This window comes from Saccopteryx bilineata, chromosome X (genome assembly GCF_036850765.1).
Source record: "Saccopteryx bilineata isolate mSacBil1 chromosome X, mSacBil1_pri_phased_curated, whole genome shotgun sequence".
In the NCBI taxonomy this organism is placed as follows: domain Eukaryota; kingdom Metazoa; phylum Chordata; class Mammalia; order Chiroptera; family Emballonuridae; genus Saccopteryx; species Saccopteryx bilineata.
Window position 1 is genome coordinate 6,514,055 of NC_089502.1, and position 27,377 is coordinate 6,541,431.

General features: G+C 35.7%; 1 protein-coding gene across 1 annotated transcript in view; it reads left to right on the plus strand.

The window, feature by feature from the left end:
* ARHGEF6 (Rac/Cdc42 guanine nucleotide exchange factor 6) overlaps positions 1-27,377 on the plus strand; it is a 237,457-nt gene that overhangs the window by 169,593 nt on the left and 40,487 nt on the right. The window contains exon 10 of the mRNA XM_066249475.1: positions 25,756-25,894. Within this exon, the coding sequence (XP_066105572.1) occupies positions 25,756-25,894 (139 nt within the window). The remainder of the gene's footprint in view (positions 1-25,755; positions 25,895-27,377) is intronic.

Here is a 27,377-nt window from a genome sequence, read left to right on the forward strand (position 1 = left end):
GTTTGTTTGTTGTTGAGTTTTATGAGTTCTTTGTATATTTTGGATATTAGGCCCTTATCTGAGCTGTTGTTTGAAAATATCATTTCCCATTTAGTTGGCTTTCTGTTTATTTTGTTATCAGTTTCTCTTGCTGAGCAAAAACTTCTTAGTCTGATGTAGTCCCATTCATTAATTTTTGCCTTCACTTCTCTTGCCATTGGAGTCAGATTCATAAAATGCTCTTTAAAATCCAGGTCCATGAGTTGAGTACCTATGTCTTCTTCTATGTACTTAATTGTTTCAGGTCTTATGTTTAGATCTTTGATCCATTTTGAGTTAATTTTAGTACAGGGGGACAAACTGTAGTCCAGTTTCATTCTTTTGCATGTGGCTTTCCAGTTTTCCCAGCACCATTTATTGAAGAGGCTTTCTTTTCTCCATTGTGTTGGCCCCTTTATCAAAAATTATTTGACTATATATATGTGGTTTTATTTCTGGACTTTCTATTCTGTTCCATTTGTCTGAGTGTCTATTTTTCTGCCAATACCATGCTGTTTTGATTGTCGTGGCCCTATAATAGAGTTTGAAGTCAAGTATTGTAATGCCCCCAGCTTCATTCTTTTTCTCTAGAATTGCTTTGGCTATTCGGGGTTTTTTATAGTTCCATATAAATCTGGTGATTTTTTGCTCTATTTCTTTAAAAAACGTCATTGGAAGTTTGATGCGAATTGCATTGAATTTGTATATTGCTTTGGGTAATATAGCCATCTTGATTATATTTATTCTTCCTAGCCAAGAACAAGGTATATTCTTCCATCTCATTATATCTTTTTCAATTTCCCTTAACAATGGTTTATAGTTTTCATTATATAAGTCCTTTACATTCTTTGTTATGTTTATTCCTAAGTATTTTATTTTTTTTGTTGCAATCATGAAGGGGATTATTCTTTTGAGTTCCTTCTCAGTTGTTTCCTTGTTGGCATATAGAAAGGCTATTGACTTCTGAATGTTAATTTTGTATCCTGAGACCTTACTGTATTGGCTTATTGTTTCTAGTAGTCTTTTTGTGGATTCTTTGGGGTTTTCGATGTATAGGATCATATCATCTGCAAAAAGTGATACCTTTACTTCTTCTTTTCCGATATGGATGCCTTTTATTTCTTTGTCTTGTCTGATTGCTGTGGCGAGAACCTCTAGTACCACATTAAATAAGAGTGGAGAGAGTGGACAACCCTGTCTTGTTCCAGATTTAAGGGGGAAAGCCTTCAGTTTAGTGCCATTTAATATGATGTTAGCTGATGGTTTATCATATATGGCCTTTATCATGTTGAGATATTTTCCTTCTATACCCATTTTGTTGAGAGTCTTAAACATAAAATTGTGTTGTATTTTATCGAAAGCCTTTTCTGCATCTATTGATAAGATCATGTGGTTTTTGTTCTTTGTTTTGTTGATATGGTGTATTATGTTAACCGTTTTACATATGTTGAACCATCCTTGAGATTCTGGGATGAATCCCACTTGATCATGATGCATTTTTTTTTTAATATGTTGTTGTATTCGATTTGCTAGTATTTTGTTTAGTATTTTAGCATCTGTATTCATTAGAGATATTGGTCTGTAGTTTTCTTTTTTTGTGCCATCCATGCCTGGTTTTGGTATGAGGGTTATGTTGGCCTCATAAAATGTGTTTGGTAGTATTGCTTCTTCTTCAATTTTTTTGAAGACTTTGAGTAGAATAGGAACCAAGTCTTCTTTGAATGTTTGATAAAATTCGCTGGTATAGCCGTCAGGGCCTGGACTTTTATGTTTGGGGAGGTTTTTAATGGTTTTTTCTATTTCTTCTCTACTGATAGGTCTGTTTAGGCTTTCTGCTTCTTCTTGACTCAGTCTAGGAAGGTTGTATTTTTCTAGGAATTTATCCATTTCTTCTAGGTTGTTGAATTTAGTGGCATAAAGTTTTTCATAGTATTCTACAATAATTCTTTGTATATCTACGGTGTCCGTGGTGATTTCTCCTCTTTCATTTTGGATTTTGTTTATATGAGTTCTTTCTCTTTTTTCCTTGGTAAGTCTTGCCAAGGGTTTGTCAATTTTATTGATCTTTTCAAAGAACCAGCTCCTTGTTCTATTAATTTTTTCTATAGTTTTTCTGTTCTCTAATTCATTTATTTCTGCTCTGATTTTTATTATCTGCTTTCTTCGGCTGGTTTTGGGTTGTCTTTGTTCTTCTTTTTCTAGTTCCTTAAGGTGGGAAGTTAAGTGGTTCACTTGGGCTCTCTCTTGTTTGTTCATATAGGCCTGAAGCGATATGAACTTCCCTCTTATCACTGCTTTTGCTGCATCCCATAGATTCTGATATGTCGTATTGTCATTTTCATTAGTCTGTATAAATCTTTTGATCTCTGCACTTATTTCTTCTTTGACCCATTCATTTTTTAAAAGTATGTTGTTTAGTTTCCACATTTTTGTGGGATTTTTTTCCTCTTTTTTGCAGTTGAATTCTAGTTTCAAGGCTTTATGATCAGAAAATATGCTTGGTACAACTTCAATTTTTCTGAATTTGCTGATATTGTTTTTGTGGCCCAACATATGGTCAATTCTTGAGAATGATCCATGTACACTGGAGAAAAATGTATACTCAGTCACTTTGGGATGAAATGTCCTGTAGATGTCTATCATATCCAGGTGCTCTAGTGTTTTGTTTAAGGCCACTATGTCTTTGTTGATTCTCTGTTTGGATGACCGATCTAGAGCCGTCAGCGGTGTATTGAGGTCTCCAAGTATGATTGTATTTTTGTCAGTTTTTGTTTTAAGGTCAATAAGTAGCTGTCTTATATATTTTGGTGCTCCTTGGTTTGGTGCATATATATTAAGAATTGTTATGTCTTCTTGATTCAGTGTCCCCTTAGACATTATGAAATGGCCATTTATATCTCTGAGTACTTTTCCTGTCTTGTAGTCAGCATTATCCGATATGAGTATTGCTACACCTGCTTTTTTTTGGATGTTATTTGCTTGGAGTATTGTTTTCCAGCCTTTCACTTTGAATTTGTTTTTATCCTTGTTACTTAGATGAGTTTCCTGTAGGCAGCATATAGTTGGATTTTCTTTTTTAATCCATTCTGCTACTTTGTGCCTTTTTATTGGTGAGTTTAATCCGTTTACATTTAGTGTAATTATTGATACTTGTGAGTTCCCTATTGCCATTTTATATCTTGCTTTCTGTTAGTTTTGTGTTTTGTTTGATCCTTCTCTTTCGTTTTTCTATCTTTTGTTTTTATTTGGTTGTATTCCATACATCTTTCCTCTGTTGCTATCTTTTTTATCTCATGTGCTTCTGTGGTGGTTTTTTCAATGGTGGTTACCTTTGAGTAATGAAAGGGTCCCTACCCTGTTCATTGTAGCAAACTATTTTGTGAGTACTTTTGCACTCCATCATCCTTTGCTACTGTTAATCTCCATCTTCTCCCCCTCTTTCTTTTTGTTGTTGTCACAGTTTAAATTTGGTTTTATTGTGTTCTTCTTGGAGCTTTTACTTGTGGCTCTGTTTTTTTTTTTTGTTCTTTGTATCTGATTGGAGAACCCCCTTTAGTAATTCCTGGAGTGGGGGTTTTCTGATGATAAATTCCCTCATCTTTTCTGTATCTGTGAATGTTTTTATTTCTCTTTCATATTTGAAGGATAGCTTTGATGGGTATAGTATTCGTGGCTGAAAGTTTCTCTCTTTCAGGACTTCAAATATTGGGGTCCACTCTCTTCTAGCTTGTAGAGTTTCTGCTGAGAAATCTGACGATAATCTAATGGGCCTTCCTTTATATGTTGTATTCTTCTTTTCCCTGGCTTCCTTGAGAATTTTTTCTTTGCTGTTGGTTTGTGTCAATTTCATTATGATATGCCTTGGAGTAGGTTTGTTGGGGATAAGAAAACTCGGTGTTCTGTTTGCTTCTTGAATTTGAGGCTTTAGTTCTTTCCACAGGCTTGGGAAGTTCTTATCTATTATTTGTTTGAGTATGTTCTCCATTCCATTTTCTCTCTCTTCTCCCTCTGATATACCTATTATTCTTATGTTATTCTTTTTGATGGAGTCAGATAATTCTTGTAGGGCTATCTCATTTTTTTTTAATTTTTGAGTCTCTTTCTTCTTCTCTCTGTTGTGCCTCAAGTTGCTTGTCTTCTATTTCACTAATCCTCTCTTCTATCTGACCTGTTCTATTAGCTAAGCTTGTTACTTCGTTTTTCAGCTCGTGAATTGAATTTTTCATCTCTGTTTGATTTGTTTTTATAGTTTCAATTTCTTTGGACATATATTCTTTGTGTTCATTCAGTTGTTTTCTGAGCTCCCTAAATTGCCTTTCTGTGTTTTCTTGTATATATCGGAGGATTTTTAGGATTTCTATCTTGAATTCTCTGTCATTTAGCTCCAAGGTTTCCAATATATTAAATTTTTTCTCCATAGATTTTTCCTCATCTAGCTGTGTTACCTCTCTTTCTTTTGTATCCATGATATTCGATTTTCTCTTCCTTAATGGCATCTTCGGGTGTATTGTGAAGCATCTGGAGGCTCCAAGTATAGGTTTTTCTGTTTCTGGTTGAAGATCTTGTTGAGTTTTGGGGGAGATTTATCGGTATCGCTTCCTACTCCGCCATTACTGTGACGTCATCTCCTTAGTCTGTTTTTATTCTTGTAGCTTAGATGTGTTTCTTGAGGGCAGCATACAGTTGAATTTTCTTTTTTGATCCCTTCTGCTACTCTGTGTCTTTTTATTCGTAAGTTCAATCCATTTACATTTAATGTAATTATTGACACTTGAGGGTTTCCTATTGCCATTTTATATAATGCTTTCTAATAGCTGTATTTCTTGTTTGGTTCTTCTCTTTTGTTTTTATGTCATTTGTTTTTATTTGGTTGTATTCCATAGTTCTTTCCTCTGTTTTTTCTTTTTTTAAGCCATGTGTTTCAGTATTGGTATTTTCAGGGGTGGTTATCATTAGGTAATTAAAAGAATATATATCATATTTGTTGTAGTCTATTATCTCATGAAGCACTCCATCCTCCTTTATTACTGCTAATTTTTTTTCTTCTCCCCTTTATTGTCTTTGTTGTCAAAGATTATTCTTGTTTTTATTGTGCTCTTGTTAGAGCTTTTACTTGTGATTTTGTTCTGTTTTTGTTTTGTTTTTTTTGTATCTGGTTAGATAATTCCTTTTAGTATTTTCTGAAGTGGGGGTTTTCTGGTGATAAATTTTCTCATCTTCTCTATTTCTGTGAATGTTTTTATTCCCTTTCATATTTGAAGGAAAGCTTTGATGGATATAGTATTCTTGGCTGGCAGTTTCTCTTTCAAAACTTTAAATATTGGGGTTCACTCTTTTCTGGGTTGCAGAGTTTCTGCTGAGAAATCTGATGATAACCTAATGGGCCTTTCTTTATATTTTGTAGTCTTCTTTTCCCTGGCTGCCTTGAGAATTTTTTCTTTGTCATTAATTTGTGATCATTCCATTATGATGTACCTTAGAGTAGGTGTTTGTGTTAAGGTAATTCAGAGTTCTGTTTGCTTCTTGGATTCGAGGCTCTAATTCTTTCCACAGGATTGGGGAATTTTCATCTATTATTTGTTTGAATATGTTCTCCATTCTTTTTTCTCTCTCTTCTCCTTCTCATATACCCATTATTCTTATATTGCTCTTTCTGATGGAGTCAGACAATTCTTGTAGGGCTTTCTCGTTTTCTTTAAATTCATGAGTCTCTCTCTTCTCTCTGTAGTATCTCTAGTTGCCTGTTTTCTATGTCACTAATTCACTCTTCTATGTGGCCTGTTCTATTAGCTAAGCCTGTCATCTCATTTTTCAGTTCATGTATTGAGTTTTTCATCTCTGTTTGGTTCCTTTTTATAGTTTCAATTTCCTTGATAAAGATTTCTTTTTGTTCATTAAATTGTTTTTTAAGCTCATTAAATTGCCTTTTAGAGCTTTCTTGTATTTCCCTGAGTATTTTTAAGACTTCAATTCTGAATCCCCTGTCATTTAACTCCAAGGTTTCCATGTAATTGAAATATTTTCTAGAGATTTTTCATCATCTATCTGAGCTATGCCTCTGGCTTTCGTATCCATGATATTTTATTTCTTTTTCCTCAATGGCATTTGAGAGTGTTTTTGTTAATAACATTAATAAGGAATAATTAATAAAGTAAAATAAAAGTTGAAAAACAGTAAAAAAATGAAAATTCTATAATGATTAGTGGATCAAAAACTGCAAAGAACAAGGAGTAGGAACTGAGAAGAGATGAGAAAATATAGAAAAAATGAAGTAAAAAACAAGCAAAATGCTACAAATAAAAATATGAGTCTAAAATATAATAATTTGATGATAAATGATAATCAGATTAGAGCAAAAAAAGAAATAAAAAGAAGAGGAAAAGAAATGTATAGAGAAGAAATGAGAAAAGAGAATAAAGAGAAACAAAGTACAAAAAGTAAAATACAAAACAAAGAGTTAGAAAAAAAACAAGTAAAATTTCTGAAATGAAACCCTTACAAAAAACTAGAATGAAAAATGTAACAATTATGGATAATGTAGTTCAAAAGGAAAATAATTAAAAAAAAGAAAAAGTAAAGAAGTAGAAATGACAAAAAGCATTAAAAAATGTAATTATTTATTTTGAGAAGTAGCTTTTTCCTTTTTGGGGGCAGGTAGCACTGTACTATGAGTTTTGCCTCTGTGGGACTCTTGGGCAGAGGTCTGCTGGTATGTCACTGTGGCAATGATGGAGGCTTGGCCTCAGTCTTATTGACAGGAGGGACTTGTTAGAGCAATTATATGGCTCTAGTAATGGGAGTCTCAGTTTTCTGTGTGCCTCTCTGCATGTCCCTCCCACTGGAGCTAGCAGCCTGGGGACTTAGCTGTGGGGTCCACCTCAGTTACTCACCTCACAGCAAGAGAATCTATGCACAGCCATGTACTCCTCCAGCGCCGCTGAAAGCACAGTTCTGGGCAAGGCAGTGGGAACCAGAGCCACCAGCATGAGCAGGCAGGGCAGGGCACATACCAAGGGCCAAGTTCCTTTTCATTACACACAGGCAAAATTCTATGGGCTGGCAAGCATATCTGGCATGCCTCAGCATGCTGAAGTTTTAATCTCTATGGACTTTTCCTGCTTGCACTGCTTGGTAGCCCGTGACAGGCCATGTGTGTGTCCAACTCCCACGACTGCACACAGATGGTTGTAACTGCCGTTCAGGTGCCTAACATAGGCATTCTCAGGGCAAGGGTCTTGACCCATATACATGGCTGGCACTGCAGATTGTGAAGCTGGGAGTGCTCAAAGATGCTGGTACTCATGCAGGTGGTCAGCGTTGTTAATCTCGGGCTAAACACGTTGACCGGTGCATGTGCCCAGTTGCTCCCCATGCTGGTGATGCTAGGTGGAACCACTAGCACTGCACCAGTGATCATGGAGCTGGCAATACACAAAGATGGTGGCATCAGCCCATGCAGGCACCCTGTGCTGGTAATTTTAGGTGGATCCCATGGCCTGTGTGTGCCCCCAGTGTCTGCGATCTTAGGCAGAACTGGTGTGTTGTTTCCTTTGTTTGAGCACCTGCCCTAACTCAACTCCTTCCTTATTAGTTCATCCTCTCCTTTTCTCCCGGCTCCAAACAAAAGTGCCCCTACCTCAGATCAGCATGGAAAGTGAAGAGCCCCATCCTCCATCTTATATATTTGGCCACTTTTTCACCCAATCATACCTTTGTCTGGTGTGTGTAAATTTTGGGTGCTCCTAAGGTTTTTTCTCTGTGTTTAGTTGTTGAATTTGTTGAAATTTCAAGAGGAGAGATTGGGAGAATCTCTCACGCCACCATTTCTTTGATGTCACTCTGCTTTCCATATATATCTTAACTTGTCAAAATCTACTTCATAGTAACAATAATGTAATTTAATGAGATATACAAATGTTACTCCTAATATAGATTTTTTCTTTCTTTTTGTGTGCTATTAAACAATAATCTATATAACATCTATAAGCTACAAGCAAAATAATATATTGTTATAATGTTAATATATAATATATTGTTAATATAATTTTATGTCTGTGAATAAAACTGAGAGAAGAAAGGAGAGAAATTATGAATTTATAGCATTTGTTATTTAACATTCTTATTTACTATTGGTTCATCTTCATTTATTTTTGCGGATTTGAGTTACTATCTGGTATCACATCCTTACACCAATAGAGCTTTGCTCCCAACCACCTGCATTGTACTGTTGTAAAATATATTGCATTTTTATATGCTATAGGTTCAACAATACAGTTATAAAATATTGCTTTGTAATATTGTTTTTATATCAGTTAAGGGAAGAAAAAGAAATATGTATTTATGCTCTTTCATAATTATGATTACCTTTACTGGTTCTCTGTATTCTTTTATGTGGATTTGTAAAACTTCTGGATTTATTTGCGTTTGTGCTCTAAGTTTAGTATATCTTGTAAGATGGCTCTTCTAGCAAAAAATAATTCTCTCAATCTTTGTTTATTGGAGATTGTTTTCATTCCAAATTTTTTGTGAATCAGTTTAAATGGAAACAAGATTTTTGGTTAGTAGTTTAGTTTTATTTATTCCTTTGAGTATGTCATTCCACTGTTTCTGACCTCCATTAATTCTGATAAAAATTAGCTATTAATCTATTTAATTTCCTTAATCCATGATGAGTTGTTTTTCTCTTTCTATTTTCAAGATTTTCTCTTTGTCTTTGTGTTTCAGTATTTTTTTATGATAGAGTCAGAGAGAGGGACAGATAGGGTCAGACAGAGAGGAAGGGAGAGAGATGAGAAGCATCAATTCTTCGTTGCAGCACCTAATTGTTCATTAATTGCTTTCTTATATGTGCCTTGACTGGGGGGCTACAGCAGACTGAGTGAGCCCTTGCTCAAGCCAGCAACCTTGGACTTAAGCTGATGAGCCTTGCTCAAACCGGATGAGCCTGTGCTGAATCTGGCAACCTCGGGGATTCAAACCTGGGTCCTTTGCATCTCAGTCCAATGCTCTATCCACTGTGCCACTGCCTGGTCAGGCTCTTTCAGTATTTTTTAAAAGATTTTATTTATTGATTTTAGAGAGAGAAAGAAAAGGGGGGGGAATGAGAAGTATCAACTTGTAGTACTTCCTTCTCATATGTGCCTTGACCTGGCAAGCCCAGGGTTTTGAACCAGCGACTTTAGCATTCCAGGTTGATGCTGTATCCACTGTACCACCATAGGTCAAGCTTTCTTTTTTTTTAACTCCACTTCCGCCATTCAAAAAAATATTTTATTGATTGATTTTACAGAAAGAAGAGGAGAGGTGGAGCAAGAATTATCAATTCAGAATTGCTTCTCTTTAGTTGTTCATTAATTGTTTGTTGTATGTACTTTGAGAAGGCGAGCCCAAGGTTTTGAACCAGTGACTTCAGCATTCCAGGTTGACACTCTATCCATTGTGCCACCACAGGCCTGGCTCTTTCACCATTTTTACTATAATTTGTCTGTGTGTGGGTTTCTTTGAATTTATCTTACTTGGAAATCACTGAGCCTCTTGGATGTATAGATTAATGTTTTACTCAAGTTTTGGGAACTCTTTTTATATTTATTTAGGAATTAAGTTTAATAGGGTATAATATATCAATAAGAGTATACCGGTTTCAGGTAAACATTTCTATAGCATTTGAACTGTTGATTACCATATTCTCCATGTATAAGGTGCACCTTTTTTAAAAAAATGTGGGGTCTAAAACTGGGTGCATCTTATACAGTAGTTGTAGATTTTTTTACTTGCATTTCCCACTTTTTCACACTTGTTGTCTTTGTGCTCATTGTTTCGCGCTTGGTAGTGGTATATCATGGTAGGTTTTATTTTGCCACGTTCTGCCCAGAAATGACTCAGAAAACATTTTTGTACAGTGCTGGATTCAAGTTAAAAGTGATCCAGCTTGCAAAAGTAAATGGAAATCATGCTGCTGAACGTAAGTTTGGTCCTCCTTCAACTGAGAAATCAATCCGAGACTGGCTACAGGAAAAAGAAACCCTACTGAAAACACCACGGCAGAAGAAGGCCATGAGAGGCAAGTCAGCAAAATGACCTGATTTAGAGAGGGAACTAAAGATATGGACTGAAGAGCAAAGGGCAATTGGAATTCCTGTGTCCACAAAGCTGGTTCAGCATAGGGCAAAAAGAATTGCTGATGAAAAAGAAGTTACTGATTTCAAAGGAGGACACAATTGATGCTTCAGGTTCCTGAAACAGAATGGACTAAGCATGCGTACATGCACCAGACTTACCCAAAAGATGCCTGAAAGCTATGAGCTGAAAGTTCTTGAATTTTATCATTTTGACACATCAGTTTGAATTGGGACAGATTGCAAATATGGATGAAGTCCCTCTTCAATTTGATGGCCCAAGTAACAGAACTGTTGATAAGAAGGGGTGAAAACTGTAACTGTGAAGACAAGTAGACATGAAAAGAACCATTATACAGTTGTTCCAGCTTGTTGTGCTGACAGAACCAAGCTGCCTCCTATGCTGATTTTCAAATGCAAAACAATACCAAAAGAAGACATTGCTCGAGAAGTGAGTGTCCATATTCATGACAAGGATTGGATGGATCAAGATGAGATGAAGATCTGGTTTGAGAAAATTTGGAGAAGGAGACCAGATGAGATATTTTGCAACCCTGCCCTATTGGTGTTTGATCAGTTCAGGACACAATAACAAAAAACACAAAGAAGATTGCTGCAGAGCAAAAAACAAAACTTACTATAATACCTGGAATCTTGACATCCCAACTCCAATCACTTGATGTCAGCATTAACAAACCCTTCAAAGCTGCCATGAGAGAAGAATGGAACCAATGAATGAAGTCTTCTGGGGACAATTTGACACCAGCAGGAAGAGTGAAGAAACCAACTATAAAAGAAGTTTGTACCTGGGTGAAAAGATCCTGGGATAATATCAAGATTGAGATCATTGTCAAGTCATTAAAGAAGTGTCACATTTCAAATGCCATAGATGGAACTGAGCACTGAGCACGAGGCAATATATAAAGACAGGGATTCGTCATCAGACACAGGTGAGGACAAGCTAATGGATGGAAGTTTTGACAATGAGGTGGAGTTGTATGAATTTTATGATAAATAAAACTTGAGTTCAATAACTTTATGTAACACACATTTTCCAAATTTCTGGCCCCAAAATTTAGGTGCATCTTATACATGGGAGCTTCTTATACATGGGGAAATATGGCATGTTGTGTACCTATCACTCAAAGTCAAATCATTTTTTGTCACTATATATTTGTCCCTCTTTACTAACTTCTCCTCACCCCTTCCTCCTGGGAAATTTTTAATCATTATTTTTTCAATATTTTTTCTGCATTCTCTCTTTTCTCCTTTTTTGTTACTCTCATCATGGAAATGTTGTGTTTATTTTTATTTTTTTATTAATTTTACTAGGGTGACATCAATAAATCAGGGTACATATGTTCAAAGAAAACATGTCCAGGTTATCTTGTCAATCAATTATGTTGCAAACCCATCACCCAAAGTCAGATTGTCCTCCATCACCTTCTATCTAGTTTTCTTTGTGCCCCTCCCCCTCTCCTTTTTCATCTCCCCCCCATAACCACCACACTCTTATCAATGTCTCTTAGTCTTACTTTTATATCCGACCTACGTATGGAATAATGCAGTTCTTGTTTTTTTCTGATTTACTTATTTCACTTCATATAATGTAATTAAGATCTCACCATTTTGTTGTAAATGATTCAATGTCATCATTTCTTATGGCTCAGTAGTGTATATGTGCCACATCTTCTTTATCCAGTCTTCTATTGAAGGGCTTTTTGGTTGTTTCCATGTCTAAGCCACTGTGAATAATGCTGCAATGAACATGGGGCTGCATGTGTCTTTATGTATCAATGTTTCTGAGTTTTCGGGGTATATACCCAGTACAGGGATTGCTGGGTCATAAGGTACTTCTATTTTCAGTTTTTTGAGGAACGACCATACTTTCTTCCATAATGGTTGTACTACTTTACATTCCCACAGTGAATGAGGGTTCCTTTTTCTCCACAGCCTCTCCAACATTTGCTATTACCTCTCTTATTAATAATAGCTAATCTAACAGGTGTGAGGTGGTATCTAATAACTAATGAAGATGAACATCTTTTCATATATCTGTTGGCCATTTGTATTTCTTCCTGGGAGAAGTGTCTGTTCATGTACTCTTTTCATTTTTTTATTGCATTGTTTGTTTGTTTGTTGAGTTTTATGAGTTGTTTGTATATTTTGGATATTACACGCTTATCTGAGCTGTTGTTTGAAAATATCATTTCCCATTTAGTTGGCTGTCTATTTATTTTGTTGTCAGTTTCTCTTGCTGAGCAAAAACTTCTTAGTCTGACGTAGTCCCATTCATTTATTTTTGCCTTCACTTCCCTTGCCTTTAGAGTCAAATTCATAAAATGCCCTTTAAAACCCAGGTCCATGAGTTTAGAACCTATGTCTTCTTCCATGTACTTTATTGTTTCAGGTCTTATATTTAGGTCTTTGATCCATTTTTAATTAATTGTAGTACAAGGGGACAAACTGTTGTCGAGTTTCATTCTTTTGCATGTGGCTTTCCAGTTTTCCCAACACCATTTGTTGAAGAGGCTTTCTTTTCTCCATTGTGTGTTGTTGGCCCCTTTATCAAAAATTATTTGACCATATATATGTGGTTTTATTTCTGGATTTTCTATTCTGTTCCATTGGTCTGAATGTCTATTTTTCTGCCAATACCATGCTGTTTTGATTGTCGTGGCTCTATAGTATAGTTTGAAGTCAGGTATTGTAATGCCCCCAGCTTAGTTCTTTTTCTTTAGGATTGCTTTGGCTATTCAGGGTTTTTTGTTCCATTTCTTTAAAAAATGTCATTGGAATTTTGATGAGAATTGCATTAAATTTGTATATTGCTCTGGGAAATATGGCCATCTTCATTATATTTATTCTTCCTATCCAAGAGCAAGGAATATTTTTCCATCTCATTATATCTTTTTTGATGTCCCTTAACAATGGTTTGTAGTTTTCATTATATAAGTCCTTTACATTCTTTGTTGTTTATTCCTAGGTATTTTTTTTTGTAATCATGAAGGGGATTATTTTTTTCAGTTCATTCTCAAATGTTTCATTGTTGGCATATAGAAAGGCTACAGACTTTTGTATGTTAATTTTGTATCCTGCAACCTTGCTGTATTGGCTTATTGTTTCTAGTAGTCTTTTTGTAGATTCTTTGGGATTTTCAATGTATAGGATCATATCATCTGCAAAAAGTGATACCTTTACTTCTTTTCCAATATGGATGTCTTTTATTTCCTTGTCTTGTCTGATTGCTCTGGCTAGAACCTCTAACACCACACTAAATAAGAGTGGAGAGAGTGGATAACCCTGTCTTGTTCCTGATTTAATGGGGAAAGCCTTCAGTTTTGTGCCACTTAATATGATGTTAGCTGATGGTTTATCATATATGGCCTTTATCATGTTGAGATATTTTCCTTCTATACACATTTTGTTGAGAGTCTTAAAGATAAGATTGTGTTGTATTTTATCGAATGCCTTTCCTGCATCTATTGATAAGATCATGTGGTTTTTGTTCTTTGTTTTGTTGATATGGTGTATTATGTTAACCATTTTACATATGTTGAACCATCCTTGAGATTCTGGGATGAATCCCACTTGATCATGATGTATTATTTTTTTAATATGTCGTTGTATTTGGTTTGCAAGTGTTTTGTTTAGGATTTTAGCATCTGTATTTATTAGAGATATTGGTCTCTAGTTTTCTTTTTTTGTACTGTCCTTGCCCGGTTTTGGTATGAGGGTTATGTTGGCCTCATAAAATGTGTTTGGAAGTATTGAAGACTTTGAGTAGAATAGGAACCAAGTCTTCTTTGAATGTTTGATAGAATTCGCTAGTATAACCTTCTAGGCCTGGACTTTTATTTTGGGGAAGTTTTTAATAGTTTCTTCTATTTCTTCCCTACTAATTGGTCTGTTTAGGCTTTCTGCTTCTTCTTGACTCAGTCTAGGAAGGTTGCATTGATTAGGAATTTATCTGTTTCTTCTAGATTGTTGAATTTAGTGGCATAAAGTTTTTCATAGTATTCTGCAATAATTCTTTGTATATCTATGATGTCCGTGGTGATTTCTCCTCTTTCATTTTGGATTTTGTTTATATGAGTTCTTTCTCTTTTTTCCTTGGTAAGTCTTGCCAAAGGTTTGTCAATTTTGTTGATCTTTTCAAAGAACCAGCTCCTTGTTCTATTAATTTTTTCAAAAGTTTTTCTGCTCTCTATTTCATTTATTTCTGCTCTGATTTTTATTATCTCCTTTCTTCGGCTGGTTTTGGGTTGTCTGTTCTTCTTTTTCCAGTTCCTTAACGTGTGAAGTTAAGTGGTTCACTTGGGCTCTCTCTTGTTTGTTCATATAGGCCTGAAGTGATATGAACTTCCCTGTTATCACTGCTTTTGCTGCATCACATAGATTCTGATACATCATATTGTCATTTTCATTTCTCTGTATATATCTTTTGATGTCTCTGTTTATTTCTTCTTTGACCCATTCATTTTTTAAAATTATGTTGTTTAGTTTCCATATTTTTGGGGGTTTTTTTCTCTTTTTTGCAGTTGAATTCTAGTTTCAAGGCTTTAGGATCAGAAAATATGCTTGGTACAGCTTCGATTTTTCTGAATTTGCTGATGTTGTTTTTGTGGCCCAACATATGGTCAATTCTTGAGAATGATCCATGTACACTGGAGAAAAATGTATACTCTCTCACTTTGGGATGAAATGTCCTATAGATGTCTATCATATCCAGGTGCTCTAGTGTTTTGTTTAAGGCTAATATATCTTTATTGATTCTCTGTTTGGATGACCGATCCAGAGCCATCAGCGGTGTATGGAGTTCTCGGAGTATGGTTGTATTTTTGTCAGTTTTTGTTTTAAGGTCAATAAGTAGCTGTCTTATATATTTTGGTGTTCCTTGCTTTGGTGCATATATATTAAGAATTGTTATGTCTTCTTGATTCAGTGTCCCCTTAGTCATTATGAAATGGCCATTTTTGTCTTTGAGTACTTTTGCTGTCTTGTAGTCAGCATTATCAGATATGAGTATTGCTACGCCGGCTTTTTTAAAAAATATTATTTGCTTGGAGTATTGTTTTCCAGCCTTTCACTTTGAATTTGTCTTTATCCTTGTTGCTTAGATGAGTTTCTTGTAGGCAGCATACAGTTGGATTTTCTTTTTTAATCCATTCTGGTACTCTCTGCCTTTTTATTTGTGAGTTTAACCCATTTACATTTAGTGTAATTATTGACACTTGTGAGTTCCCTATTGCCATTTTATACATTGCTTTCTGTTAGTGTTATGTCTTGTTTAATTGTTCTGTTTCGTTTCTCTATCTTTTGTTTTTGTTTGGTTGTATTCCATACATCTTTCCTCTGTTGCTATCTGTTTTAAATCATGTGCTTCTGTGGTGGTTTTTTCAATGGTGGTTACCATTAAATAATGAAAAGGTTTCCTACCCTGTTCATTGTAGTGCACTATCTTGTGAGTACTTTTGCACTCCATCATTCTTTGCTACTGTTAATCTCTGTCCTCTCCTCATTTTTTTGTTGTTGTTGGTGTCACAGTTTAAATTTAGTTTTATTGTGTTCTTGGTGGAGCTTTTACTGGTGGTTTTGTTTTGTTTTGTTCTTTGTATCTGGTTGGGAAACCCCCTTTAGTCATTCCTGGAGTGGGGGTTTTCTGATGATAAATTCCCTCATCTTTTCTGTATCTGTGAATGTTTTTATTTCTCCTTCATATTTGAAGAATAGCTTTGATGGGTATAGTATTTGTGGCTGAAAGTTCCTCTCTTTCAGGACTTTAAATATTGGGGTCCACTCTCTTCTAGCTTGTAGAATTTCTGCTGAGAAATCTGATGATAATCTAATGGGCCTTCCTTTATATGTTGCGTTCTTCTTTTCCCTGGCTGCCTTGAGAATTTTTTCTTTGTCATTGGTTTGTGCCAATTTCATTATGATATGCCTTTGAGTAGGTTTGTTGGGGTTAAGAAAACTCAGTGTTCTGTTTGCTTCTTGAATTTGAGGCTTTAGTTCTTTCCACAGGCTTGGGAAGTTCTTATCTATTATTTGTTTGAATATGTTCTCCATTCCATTTTCTCTCTCTTTTCCTTCTGATATACCTATTATTTTTATGTTATTCTTTTTGATGGAGTCAGACAATTCCTGTAGGGCTTTCTCATTTTTTAAAATTTTTGAGTCTCTTTCTTCTTCTCTCTCTTGTGCCTCAAGTTGCTTGTCTTCTATTTCACTAATCCTACCTTTCTCTGGCCTTTTCTATTAGCTAAGCTTGTTACCTCATTTTTCAGCTCGTAAATTGAGTTTTTCATCTCTGTTTAGTTTGTTTTTATAGTTTCAATTTCCTTGGTAATATATTCTTGTGTTCATTGAGTTGTTTTCTGAGCTCCCTAAATTGCCTTTCTGTGTTTTATTGTATATCTCTGAGTATATTTCTATTTTAAATTCTATCATTTAGCTCCAAGGTTTCCAATATATTAAATTTTTCTCCATAGATTTTTCCTCATCTATCTGTGCTACCTCTCTGTCTTTTGTATCCATGATATTCAAATTTTTTTCTTAATGGCATCTGAGGGTGGTTTTGTTGATAGTATTAATGAGAATTAATAAAGAATAAAAAGTTAAAAAAGAAAAATAAAAAAGAGTAAAGAAAAATAAATAGAAATATTATTCCCCCCCCATTTTTTTCTCTCCTCTCCTCTTCCCTCCTTCTTGAGAAAATTTTGTGGTGAACTGTGAATCATATTGTGCTAAATAGAATAAAAACTACCTATAATGGAGGGCCTGAGTTAGTGAGAAGTGATAAATGGGCAAAACAGGGGTATGGACCCACAAAATGCAAAAAAGGAAAAAATTTGGGTCAAGAATAAAATGATTTGCTTTTTGGTGATGGTTGACTAAGAGATATGATGAGAGGAATAAGAGAGAAACAGGAAAAAGGGGGAAAATTTAAGAATTACTATTATATTTAGTGGAGCAAGAACTGGATAAAATGGAGAGCCAGGGTTGGGAGCACTGCTAGTGAGTTAAAAAAGCTAAGTAGAAAAAAACCGAGAACACCACAAAGAAAAATTTGAATCCCAGATAAAATCATTTGTTTGTGATTGAGAATTTTATGAGATGAAAAGTAAAGGAGAAAAGAAGAAACTAATATAGAGGGAGAAAAAAAAAGAGGAAAACACTAAAAGAAGAAAAAATAATAAAAGGAGAGAGAGAGAGAGAGAGAGAGAGAGTTAAGGGTTTTGGAGTGCAACCCTCATAGAGAGAAAGGAACAAGAAAGAAAAGATAATGGGAGGTGTAACACTTATGGGTAGTGTAGTTCAAGGAGAGGAGAGAGTAAGCCCAGCACAGAATTAAACAACCAAATTGCAAGAGGAAGAAAATAATCAAGACAGGAAGATAAGAGAAACAAACAAAAATATACTAAAATGGGATAGGTTATAAAGTCTGTGGATTATTCTTGATTTTGAGAGGTTATCTTCTTCCTTTTTCTTTTCTCTCCCTCTTCCTGGTTGGTGACTCTGTACCCCGGGTTCTGCCCCGTGGTACGCTTAGGTAGAGGTTTGCAGTTGATAAGTCTCTATGGTGATGTCATATATTGGGCTTCAGTCTCGTTGGCAGTCGAGGCTCATTAGCATTTGCAGGCTCCGCCAATGAGAGAGTCTGTGTTCCTGGAGCCTCTCTCCTAGTCTTTCCTTTCTGAATTAGTAGCCTGATGATCCAGCTATGGGGTTGCTGCTGCCTCTGCCTGGAAAGTAAGAGGCTGAAAGAGCTGGCAAATCTCCACTTTATTCCCACTCAGCAGAGGGCTCTGCGTAAGTCTCAATCAGTCAGAGCTGCTAGCATAATCAGCTGGGGCTTCAGCCCACACAAAGACCTCTGACTCTGCCCTTCTGTCCGGGAACACGGGCCCCCACTCCTGGGGGAATCTCTCGCCCAGTATTCGCGCTTGCCAACCAGGATATCCGGCCAGCCGCCTCTCACTCCCGGTGAAGTGCCCCGTCCACACAGAAAAGTTCTATCATAGGGAGTTTTGCTCCCACTCACTCCCTGCGTGCTGCTTTTTGGGGTGCAGGGGCAACCTCAAGATTCCAGTTTTGGCCCACAGAAAGGCCTCTGACTCTGCCCCTCTGTCCAGGAACATTGGCTCCCACTCCTGGGGGAATCTCTCGCCCACTCTCTGTGCTCGTCCATCAGGATATCAGGCCGGCTGCCTCTCACTCCGAGTGAACCACCCCACCCACACTGAAAAGTTCGAGCGTAGTGAATTTCACTCCCGCTCCCTCCCCACGTGCTGCTTTTTGGGGCGCAGGGGCAACCCCGAGATTCTGGTTTTGGCCCACACAAAGGCCTCTGACTCTGTCCCTCTGTCCGGTATCACAGGTGCCCACTCCCGGGTCTCTAGGAGGAATCTCTCGCCAACTATCTGCACTCACCGACCAGGAGATTGGGGTAGATTGCTGTCCCAAGTGCCTTTCTTTGCCTGGATTTGGCGCAAGCATTAGCTTGTGTTGACTGGGTTGCCACAAGCACAGTTTTTCCTCGGCTTGGATGTGCCACAGCCTGGTTCGGACGTTTATGCCGCAGTCTGATTCTATTCACACCCTATGCCTGCCTTAGTTCCTATACTCTCACTTCCCAGTGTAAGCAGCCCTTATTTAGGTTAGTGAGGAAGGTGGAGTGTTTCTTCCTCCTTATTTCCTTCGGGGTTGATTATATGTTTAGTCAATTTTTTGCTCGATCATACCTTTGCGTTTAGTGTGGAACTTCTGGAGTCTCCAAGGATAGGTTTTTCTGTCTCTGGTTGAAGATCTTGTTGCATTTTGGGGGAGATTTATCATTATCATTCCTTATGGCGCCATTTTTCTGATGTCACTGTTTTTGTGATAAAAGATGTTCCACATTTCTATGAGGCTCATTTGTTTATCTTTTTTTCTGGTTTTTTTTTCAGATTGCATTATCTCTATCAATCTATGTTTATGGATACCAATTCTCTCTTCTGCCAGTTGAGATCTTTCATTGAGTACCTCAACTCTAATTTCAAATTTTATTTATTGTACTTTTTAACTCTAGAATTTCCATTTGGTTCTTTTAAATAATTTCTCTCTACTGATATTTTCCATTTGATGAGACATTATTATAGCTTAATTTAATTATTTAATTATTTAAGCATGGTTTCCTGTCGTTCTTGTAACACATTTATAATGAACACTTTGAAGTCTTTGTTAAATCATATATTTTGTCACATTTACAGACCATTTCTGTTGTCTTCCCCATCCCAAACTATGTTTATACAAATCCACATGTCATTTTTTTGAAAACTAGACACTTTATATAATTTTAAGTTTAGCAACTTTGGGTACTGATTCCTTTCTCCCTTCTCTGAGATTTTTGTTGTTGTTTATTTGTTTATTAAGTTGATTAGGCTATATCAGTTAAGTCTATTTGCTCCATAGTGTGCAAACTTTGATATTACTCCTCAGAGGACACAACCTTGATCATGCATACAGTCAACCTGAAGTGACAGTGGTTTGACTATCTTTCTTACTGATCTATCTAGCAAGGTATCTACTGGCAAGCTCTCTACCCTATTTGGTCTCACACACAATTATTAAACTTCCTTAATTTTTAGCTGATTTTTCTAATGTATTTGACAATTTCCTAGGGTGTAAATTACTCTGCTTTGTGATTCAATTACGTTCAGGCATGGGTGGTTTGTTTTTATTTAAATTTTATTTTTCAATTACAGTTACATTTAATATTTTGTATCAGTTTTAAGTGTAGAGCATAGTGGTTAGACAATCACATATTTTACAAAGTGATCTCATACACATCTTAAATACTCACCTGGCACTATACATAGTTATTACAATATTATTGTCTATATTCCTTTTTAAAAAATATTTAGAATATTAAATTTAACAAGGTGACATTGATCAATACGTGTATATAGATTTCAGATAAACATTTCTATAGCACTTGAATTGTTGAATATGTTGTATATCCATCATCCAAAGTCAAATAATTTTCCATCACCTTATATTTGTCCGTCTTTACCCTTCCCCAGCCCCCTCCCCCACATACCTCTTCCCCTGGTAACCACTTCACTTTTATTTATGTACGTGAGTCTCAGTTTTATATCCCACCTATGTGTGAAATTGTATATTGACTATATTCCTTATGCTGTACTTTATATCCCTGTGTAAGTACTAATTTGTACTTCATAATCCCTTCCCTTGTCATCTGACAATCATCAGTCTTTTTTCTGTATCTATGAGTCTGTTTCTATTTTGTCTGTTCATTTATTTTGTTTTCTATATCCCATACATGAGTGCAATCATTTGGTATTTGTCTTTCTCTGACTGACTTATTAAACCATAAACCTATGGTTTAGCTGGTTGCTCTTAAGTAAGAGAAGCTATCAGCCTCCTCTTATTTGTTTACCACCAAACTCTTCATTGTTTTTAAAAGAGACCCTAGGGTTGTATTTTCCCAGTCTTTTTGAACAAAATGGGTTACTTTGGGGAAAGCTTCAGAGTTCTCTGTTCCTATAGACTCCCTCTCCCCATGGACAAAATTTTTAGCTACTACTCTGGATGCTGAGCAAGGACAAAGACCTCTGGTCTTCTCTACTTGCCTCTCTTAGCATAAAATTTTTACCCTTAAAGTGAGCTAGGGTGAAGATGATTGTGTATCAATATTTTGAGACTGTCACTCTGGGTAGATTCCTTCATAACATGGAAGCTGAGTGAAAAAGGAAGATAAGCTCCAATTTCTCAACCACACTTACCAGGAATTTAGCTTCTTCAACTCAGAATGGAAGCTGATGAGATGTGTGAGGGGCACAATAAAGAAAAAAATGGTTCAAGGATGTTTTTTCTTGTGATGGTGCATAAATGTTCATTGTATATAAGGGCAAATTTCTTAATTCCAATAAAAAGAGATCCCCATCATGTTAGCTTTCCATTCCCACATATGCTTTTCCTTTTAGTCTGAGAACAGCAATTCTGGATAACTATCAGAAGGAAATGGTGTACATCAAACAGCAGCCTTTAGTAGTGTTTAGCAAACTTTCTGTGGTAACTCTGTGTGTTAAGTTGCTACCAACTGAATTTACCCATATTATGAATTTAATTTTATAAATAACAATAATTTCCTTCAAACTTTATGTTTTAAATTTTGTTACATTTGTTAATTTAAAGATTATTAGCTTTTGGAGAAATTAGTTTACTTCTTTGCTCAGTTTTAGTTAGTGATATTTTGGTGTTTTTTGTGTGTGTTTTTTTTGGGGGGTTGATTTTTTGTTTGTTTGTTTGTTTTTGTGATTTATGATGTCCCTTGAAATGGTAGAAGACTCACTGGAGTCCCATATCTGAATTTTTATCTTATTGGTTTATTTAAATGTAAGGAATGAAAATTCAATTAAAATACTTGGGGTTTTCTTCAGATGTTCTTTTAATATAATCTCAGCTATTTCAAATGCATATTTAATTTATGCTGACATACTAGAGGCAAAGAAAAGTTGAATAAAATTCACAGAAAATTCAGATGAAAAGCCTGTGTTAGATTAAGGTTTCAGCTCAAATAAGGACATTGGTGGGTTTCTATTCTTTCCTCGATAAGTCAGGAGAAGGTTATAAGCAGGAAAATCACTCCAATCATGAGCAGTCAGCTGAACTGCTTCCTTTCAGCCTGCAGGTGGCAATATCATACCAGAATTGCATGTGGCAGTTGGCAATGAGAAGGTATGCAGGCTTAATTAACCTTGTATGACTACACATTCGTGCCTTGTAAAAAAAAATACAGTAATGCATGATCTGAATTTGTATATATAAGCAGATTCCAGCTTTCATGTGTTCTTAGATTTACATATATTTGAATGGCCGCACTAGTCTTTTTCTATCCTCTGAGTCAGGTCTTTTGGGATTTCCCCTCTCTCTCCCCTCTGGTTTGCTATTGTAACTCATGTTTCTCCCTTACAAAAATACCCATTTTTCTACCTTCAGTGTGGCATCCATCCTTTTTACAACAGAAAGGGACCTGAAGTTATAAGAGAGGAGGAGAGTGTTACTACTAAGACTGATCTGAACCTTATTTCTGTCTCTATTACAGCAACTACCACAAACACCACTGTGTACTTTTCCTCTTGTTAGTTTTATTCACTCTCTGTTATCACTGTTGTCAGCAGTGAAGACTTTGGGAAAAACTCAAAAAGTTATATGCTTGCTTTGGGGACAAGGAGCACAGGAAAAGTTCTGAGCCTAGGTTCTGTTCTGTTTCTGTCTTTGAGGACCCCGAGAGAAAGTGAGACTGAACACAAACAAAAAGTGGTAGGGGCAAAAGGAGCAGACAACCATGTCTCTGGTACTAGATAAATGAAAAGGGGATATGTAGTGATATTATAATGTAAGATGGTTTCTTGAACTTTCCAGGCCAGCCCAGAACATATCAGAGCACCATCCATCATGAATTCTATGAGATAAATGTATACTGAGTTTCAAACATTTATACATTGAGAAATTCTTATGTTGTGTCATATCACATATACAGAATATGCTAAGCTTGAAAGCAAGTCTTATCTCATGTTTCAAACAAGCTGTATAAAATTAAAAACTGCATTTTAAAGACAGGTTGTTCTTTGGTATAACGATATACAGAGTGGGGTAAATATAGGTTTACAGTTGTTTGTATGGAAAATAATACAATAATTAATTAATAATAATACAAGAATAAACTTCCATATACTCACAACTATAAATCTACTTTTGCCCCTTGTGTATATATTTGTGCATTATATTTATGTGTAACAATATTAATTTGTATATTCAATTTATTTAGCTAATTAAAATCTCTTTTAAGATCTATTAATCATAATACAGTTGCGTTATAAGACAGTTTTGTTCTTTTGTTGCACTAGTAAAATGTTCTTTCCTTTTCTAAATTTTATTTTTCAATAATAGTAGTAAATTGTCCTTTTTTTCCAATAACCAGTGGTCTTGTGTCATATTGAAAATTGTAAAACACTATTTTATAATATTTAACAAGCCTAGAAATTAAAATGATAGGGAAGTAATAACAGCACAAACATTAACATTTGCTTTTAACTGTTGTATCTCTTATATCATTTAGAGTATGCGGGCAGTTATTTAGTCATGGAAAGAAAAAAGTAAGAGTTGTTTATTAAATTGAAAGAAATTAGGAAAGTGACTTTCTTTAAATCATATTTCTACTCAGATTCAGTCTCCAAACATGAGTTATTTTTCTAATTATATTTTATATGCAATGAATTTTTAAATCTCTTTGTGAACTTTATGCTCTTGGTTGGAAATTAAACATCAATTGAATTTCCATTAAGCTGGAAGTCCCAGCTTAATGATAGTTTTTAAAGATGTAATTTTAACAAAGTATTTGCCTTGCAATAATAATCATAGTAATAAAAATGCATCTGATGACTACTTCAAAATTTATAAAATGCTTTCCTATACAAAAGCAGTATGGAGTCATGGAAATATCTGAGGCTTTTACTTCACACTTGGGTATGAACCAAAATTTAGCCATACACTTGTTGTTACTCACTCTTCCTGAAACTCAAGTTTGTCATCTATGAAATGAAGATAACACCTGTGTTATAATGTTGTGATTATTAAACAAGAACCAAGGCATACAAAGATCTTAGCATAAAATAGTAGCCTTACAATCCCCAAGTATTTAATCTTCACTATTTAATAAGAAGTAACTTTTATCTTTATTTTACAGATGAGTCAGGGGAGATTAGGTCACTGATTCAGGGTCACCATATCTGTTTTATGATTTCAAGTCCTGGGTACTTCCTTTCCTTCAGCTCCTTTTAGAGAAAGATTGCAAAAATTGCTAAAATAGCATCAATTGTTAGATTTGACCATTCAGATGTGATCTACTTTTCTTTAAGACAGTGATTCTCAGCCCTTTTCCTGTCATACATGTGATACTGAAGGCTACTAGCACATTAACTGAAACTCTATCCTTCTCTCTCCTACTAAAAAATCTCAAGGAAAGAGAGTGTCTATTAATAGGGACAACTTGCAATCCACTCCATCCCCAACCCAATTAGTGTTTAATATTGATAACAAGTTTCATTGAACACATTTTATAGCCTATTGCAATGCATCACTGTTGGGAATCACTGTATAAGATGTGCTCTAAGGAGAATAAGTATGTCATTTGTAGTTCAGGGTTTCTGTTAGAGAGTGATGAAAAAGACTAGTGAGGCCATTAAGAGTCTAGAAAGTTAAGACTTTGTCTCATAGGCAATCAGAGGTTCTTGAGTAAGAAAGCAAGCAGATTAAAATGATAGTCTCCAAGATGGTTCAGAAGTGAAAGGACAGCTGTCAAAGGGGAGAGGAGTGAGGAGACTGGTTGAAAGAAGGTAAAGGGATTAGCAAAAAAAACATGAACAAAGACACAGACAACAGGGTAGCAATAGACAGAGGTAAAGGAGGGTGGTGGGGGCAAAGTGGAGGTGGGACAATGGGGAAAAAGCAGGGATTAAAAGAGACTGCTTGGGGCGGAGGATGCATGATGCAGTGCACAGATGATGTTTTGTTCAGTTGTACACTTGAAACCTGTATAATTTTATGAACCAGTTTTACCCTAGAACATTCAATTAAATAAAAGAGGTGGAAAAGCCTGGAAGACCAGTTGGGTTATTGAAGTGAACTAGGTAAGATGAGAAGTCTGAACTAAGGAAGTGGCAGTGAGAATGGAAAGGAATAAACAGATACAAAAACACTTGTGACTGATTGAATATGTATTGGCAAGCAAGACGACAAAGAGGTCAAGTGATAGAAGTTTCAAAATATGCTTAGTTATATTTTGTGTAAATGTATATTAAAATAATCTTGCAGCCTAGGGACTTGATACCCTGTAGGTGTGAAGGAGACAATCCCCAGGATGTTAGAAAGCAGAGAAAACACAAACTCAGAATTAGACATTTATAGGACATAGTTAATAAACAATTAATAAATCCTTTTTATTTTTAACAAAGTTATTTGGGTAGCTTGTTATACTAATTTCAGATCCTAGGCTAAGTGCCTTTGTAATTAGTCATACAAACATGCTGCTATCTGAAGTTAGGACTTGCTTCTGGAGCATTACAAATGAGTGCCCTGGTGAAAAGGAGCACTTGGTGAGTTGCTACCCTTGACATCTGACCAGCCAATAACTAGAAAGTTTGAAGTGACCAAGAAAATAGTTTGTAAAATCTGACATTAAAGTCATCTGATAGACTATATGCCTTATTCCCATGGGTACAGGCTTCTTAAAGGTGGGGATTTTTGTTTGTTTGTTTATTGCGGCATCCCATCAGAGAATGGAGCCTGTCACTTAGTAAACACAGGAATAGATGGATGAGTAAATGAAGCAGGGTTCGGGAGTGTACGGCTCACCACTGTAGCCTCAACATTATGTGCAATGTCGACTGCATAAGGAACTGAATAAAGTTTTATTGAATTGAGTTTAATGAATTGGATAGTATCTGAAGTAATGAACAAAAATTTTAATTGGTTTTGTGCTGTATAAAAGAATGTTCAGTTATTTTTTTACATGGAATATTAAGCAGTAACCGAACTGTTTTTGTTCTTTTGTTAGTGGTGATCTGGAACAATTTATGGAAAATCAGGGTGCATCTAGCCCAGGTATTCTGATTTTAACAACGAGTCTCAGCAAACCATTCATGCGACTGGAGAAGTATGTTACTCTTTTGCAAGAACTAGAACGGCATATGGAGGTAAGGAAAGGACAGCTTCCTTTAAGCTCATGTACAAACTATGGGTCTCAAGTCTTGGAGGAAGCTGCCAGTCTGTCTTCAAACTAGTCTTACTGGGGAATTCAGAAAAAGCCTAAGTTTCCAAACTTACTTGATCCAATTTTCCTTCTTCCCAGACTTTTAGTTTTTCCTTTTTATGCAACAAAATAAGAAAGGGGTATTCTTTTTTTCTCTGAAGATTCTTTACTTTTCACACATTTTTATTTATTATTTTAGCTTTATTAAAGTATAATACATAAAAATTGTATATATACAACATAATTTTTAAGATGCATAGTGTGATGATTTAATATACATATGCATTGTGGAATAATTGCCACAATCAAGTTAATTAATACATCCATCACCTCACATAGTTAACTAGATTTTTACAGTGAGAACACTTCGGATCTACTCTTTTAGCAAAAGTATGTAATATAATGTTATAAACTATAATCACCATGAACTTATTTATTTTACAATAGAAAGCTTCCCACCCTTTACTATTAAATATTCATGATCATTCTTCCTCCTCCTCTTCTCTTCCCAGCCTTGGTCCTGCTGCTTCCCTCAAGTCTATGCTAACTTGTTGACTTAGATTTTCTTCTGACCTCTCATCTGTATATCATGGTTCAATCAAAATCGACCAAGAAATCTTCAGTTTTGATATATGAAATAACTTTATTGTGGGATATAGACAGGAATATTTATCTCCAGAGCACTGTTGTTATTCAGCTGTCTGAGTCTGGATTATAATGAAAGATTCTTGTATTTTCTTAAAGATTAATAAATAGGTCTAGGCCCTGGCCTGTTGGCTCAGTGGTAGAGCATCAGCCAGGCATGTGGATGTCCTGGGTTTGATTCCTGATCAGGACACACAGGAGAAACACCCATCTTCTTCTCCACCCTTCCCCCTCTTGCTTCTCTCTCTCTCTCTCTCTCTCTCTCTGTTTGTCTGTCTATCTATCTATCTATCTATCTATCTATCTATCTATCTATCATCTCCCCCTTCTGCAGCCATGGTTCAATTTGAGCAAGTTTGTCCCAGGCGCTGAGGATGGCTCAATGGCCTCCACTTCAGGTGCTAAGAAGAGCTCAGTTGCTGAGCAACAGAGCAACACCCCAGATGGGCAGAGCATCGCCCCTTAGTGGGCTTGCCAGTGGATACTGGTCAGGATGCATGCAGGAGTCTGTTTCTCTGCTTCTCCTCCTCTCACTAAATAAATAAAAAATAAAATAAAAAATAAATAAATAAATAAATGGATCTAATATTAATTTATTTCTTTAAGCATCCATATGTCTACATCAAGGTCTCCTCACGTTTTTGTTTAAATCTTATAGTGTGCCACATCTGTAGCATAGCCATAATGTTTCTAAATGTTAAGATTTCAAGGAAACCTGATAATTGAATTTTTTTCTTTTTGTACCAAGAACTCAGGTCCTCTTATTAAAAACTAGCTCCTTG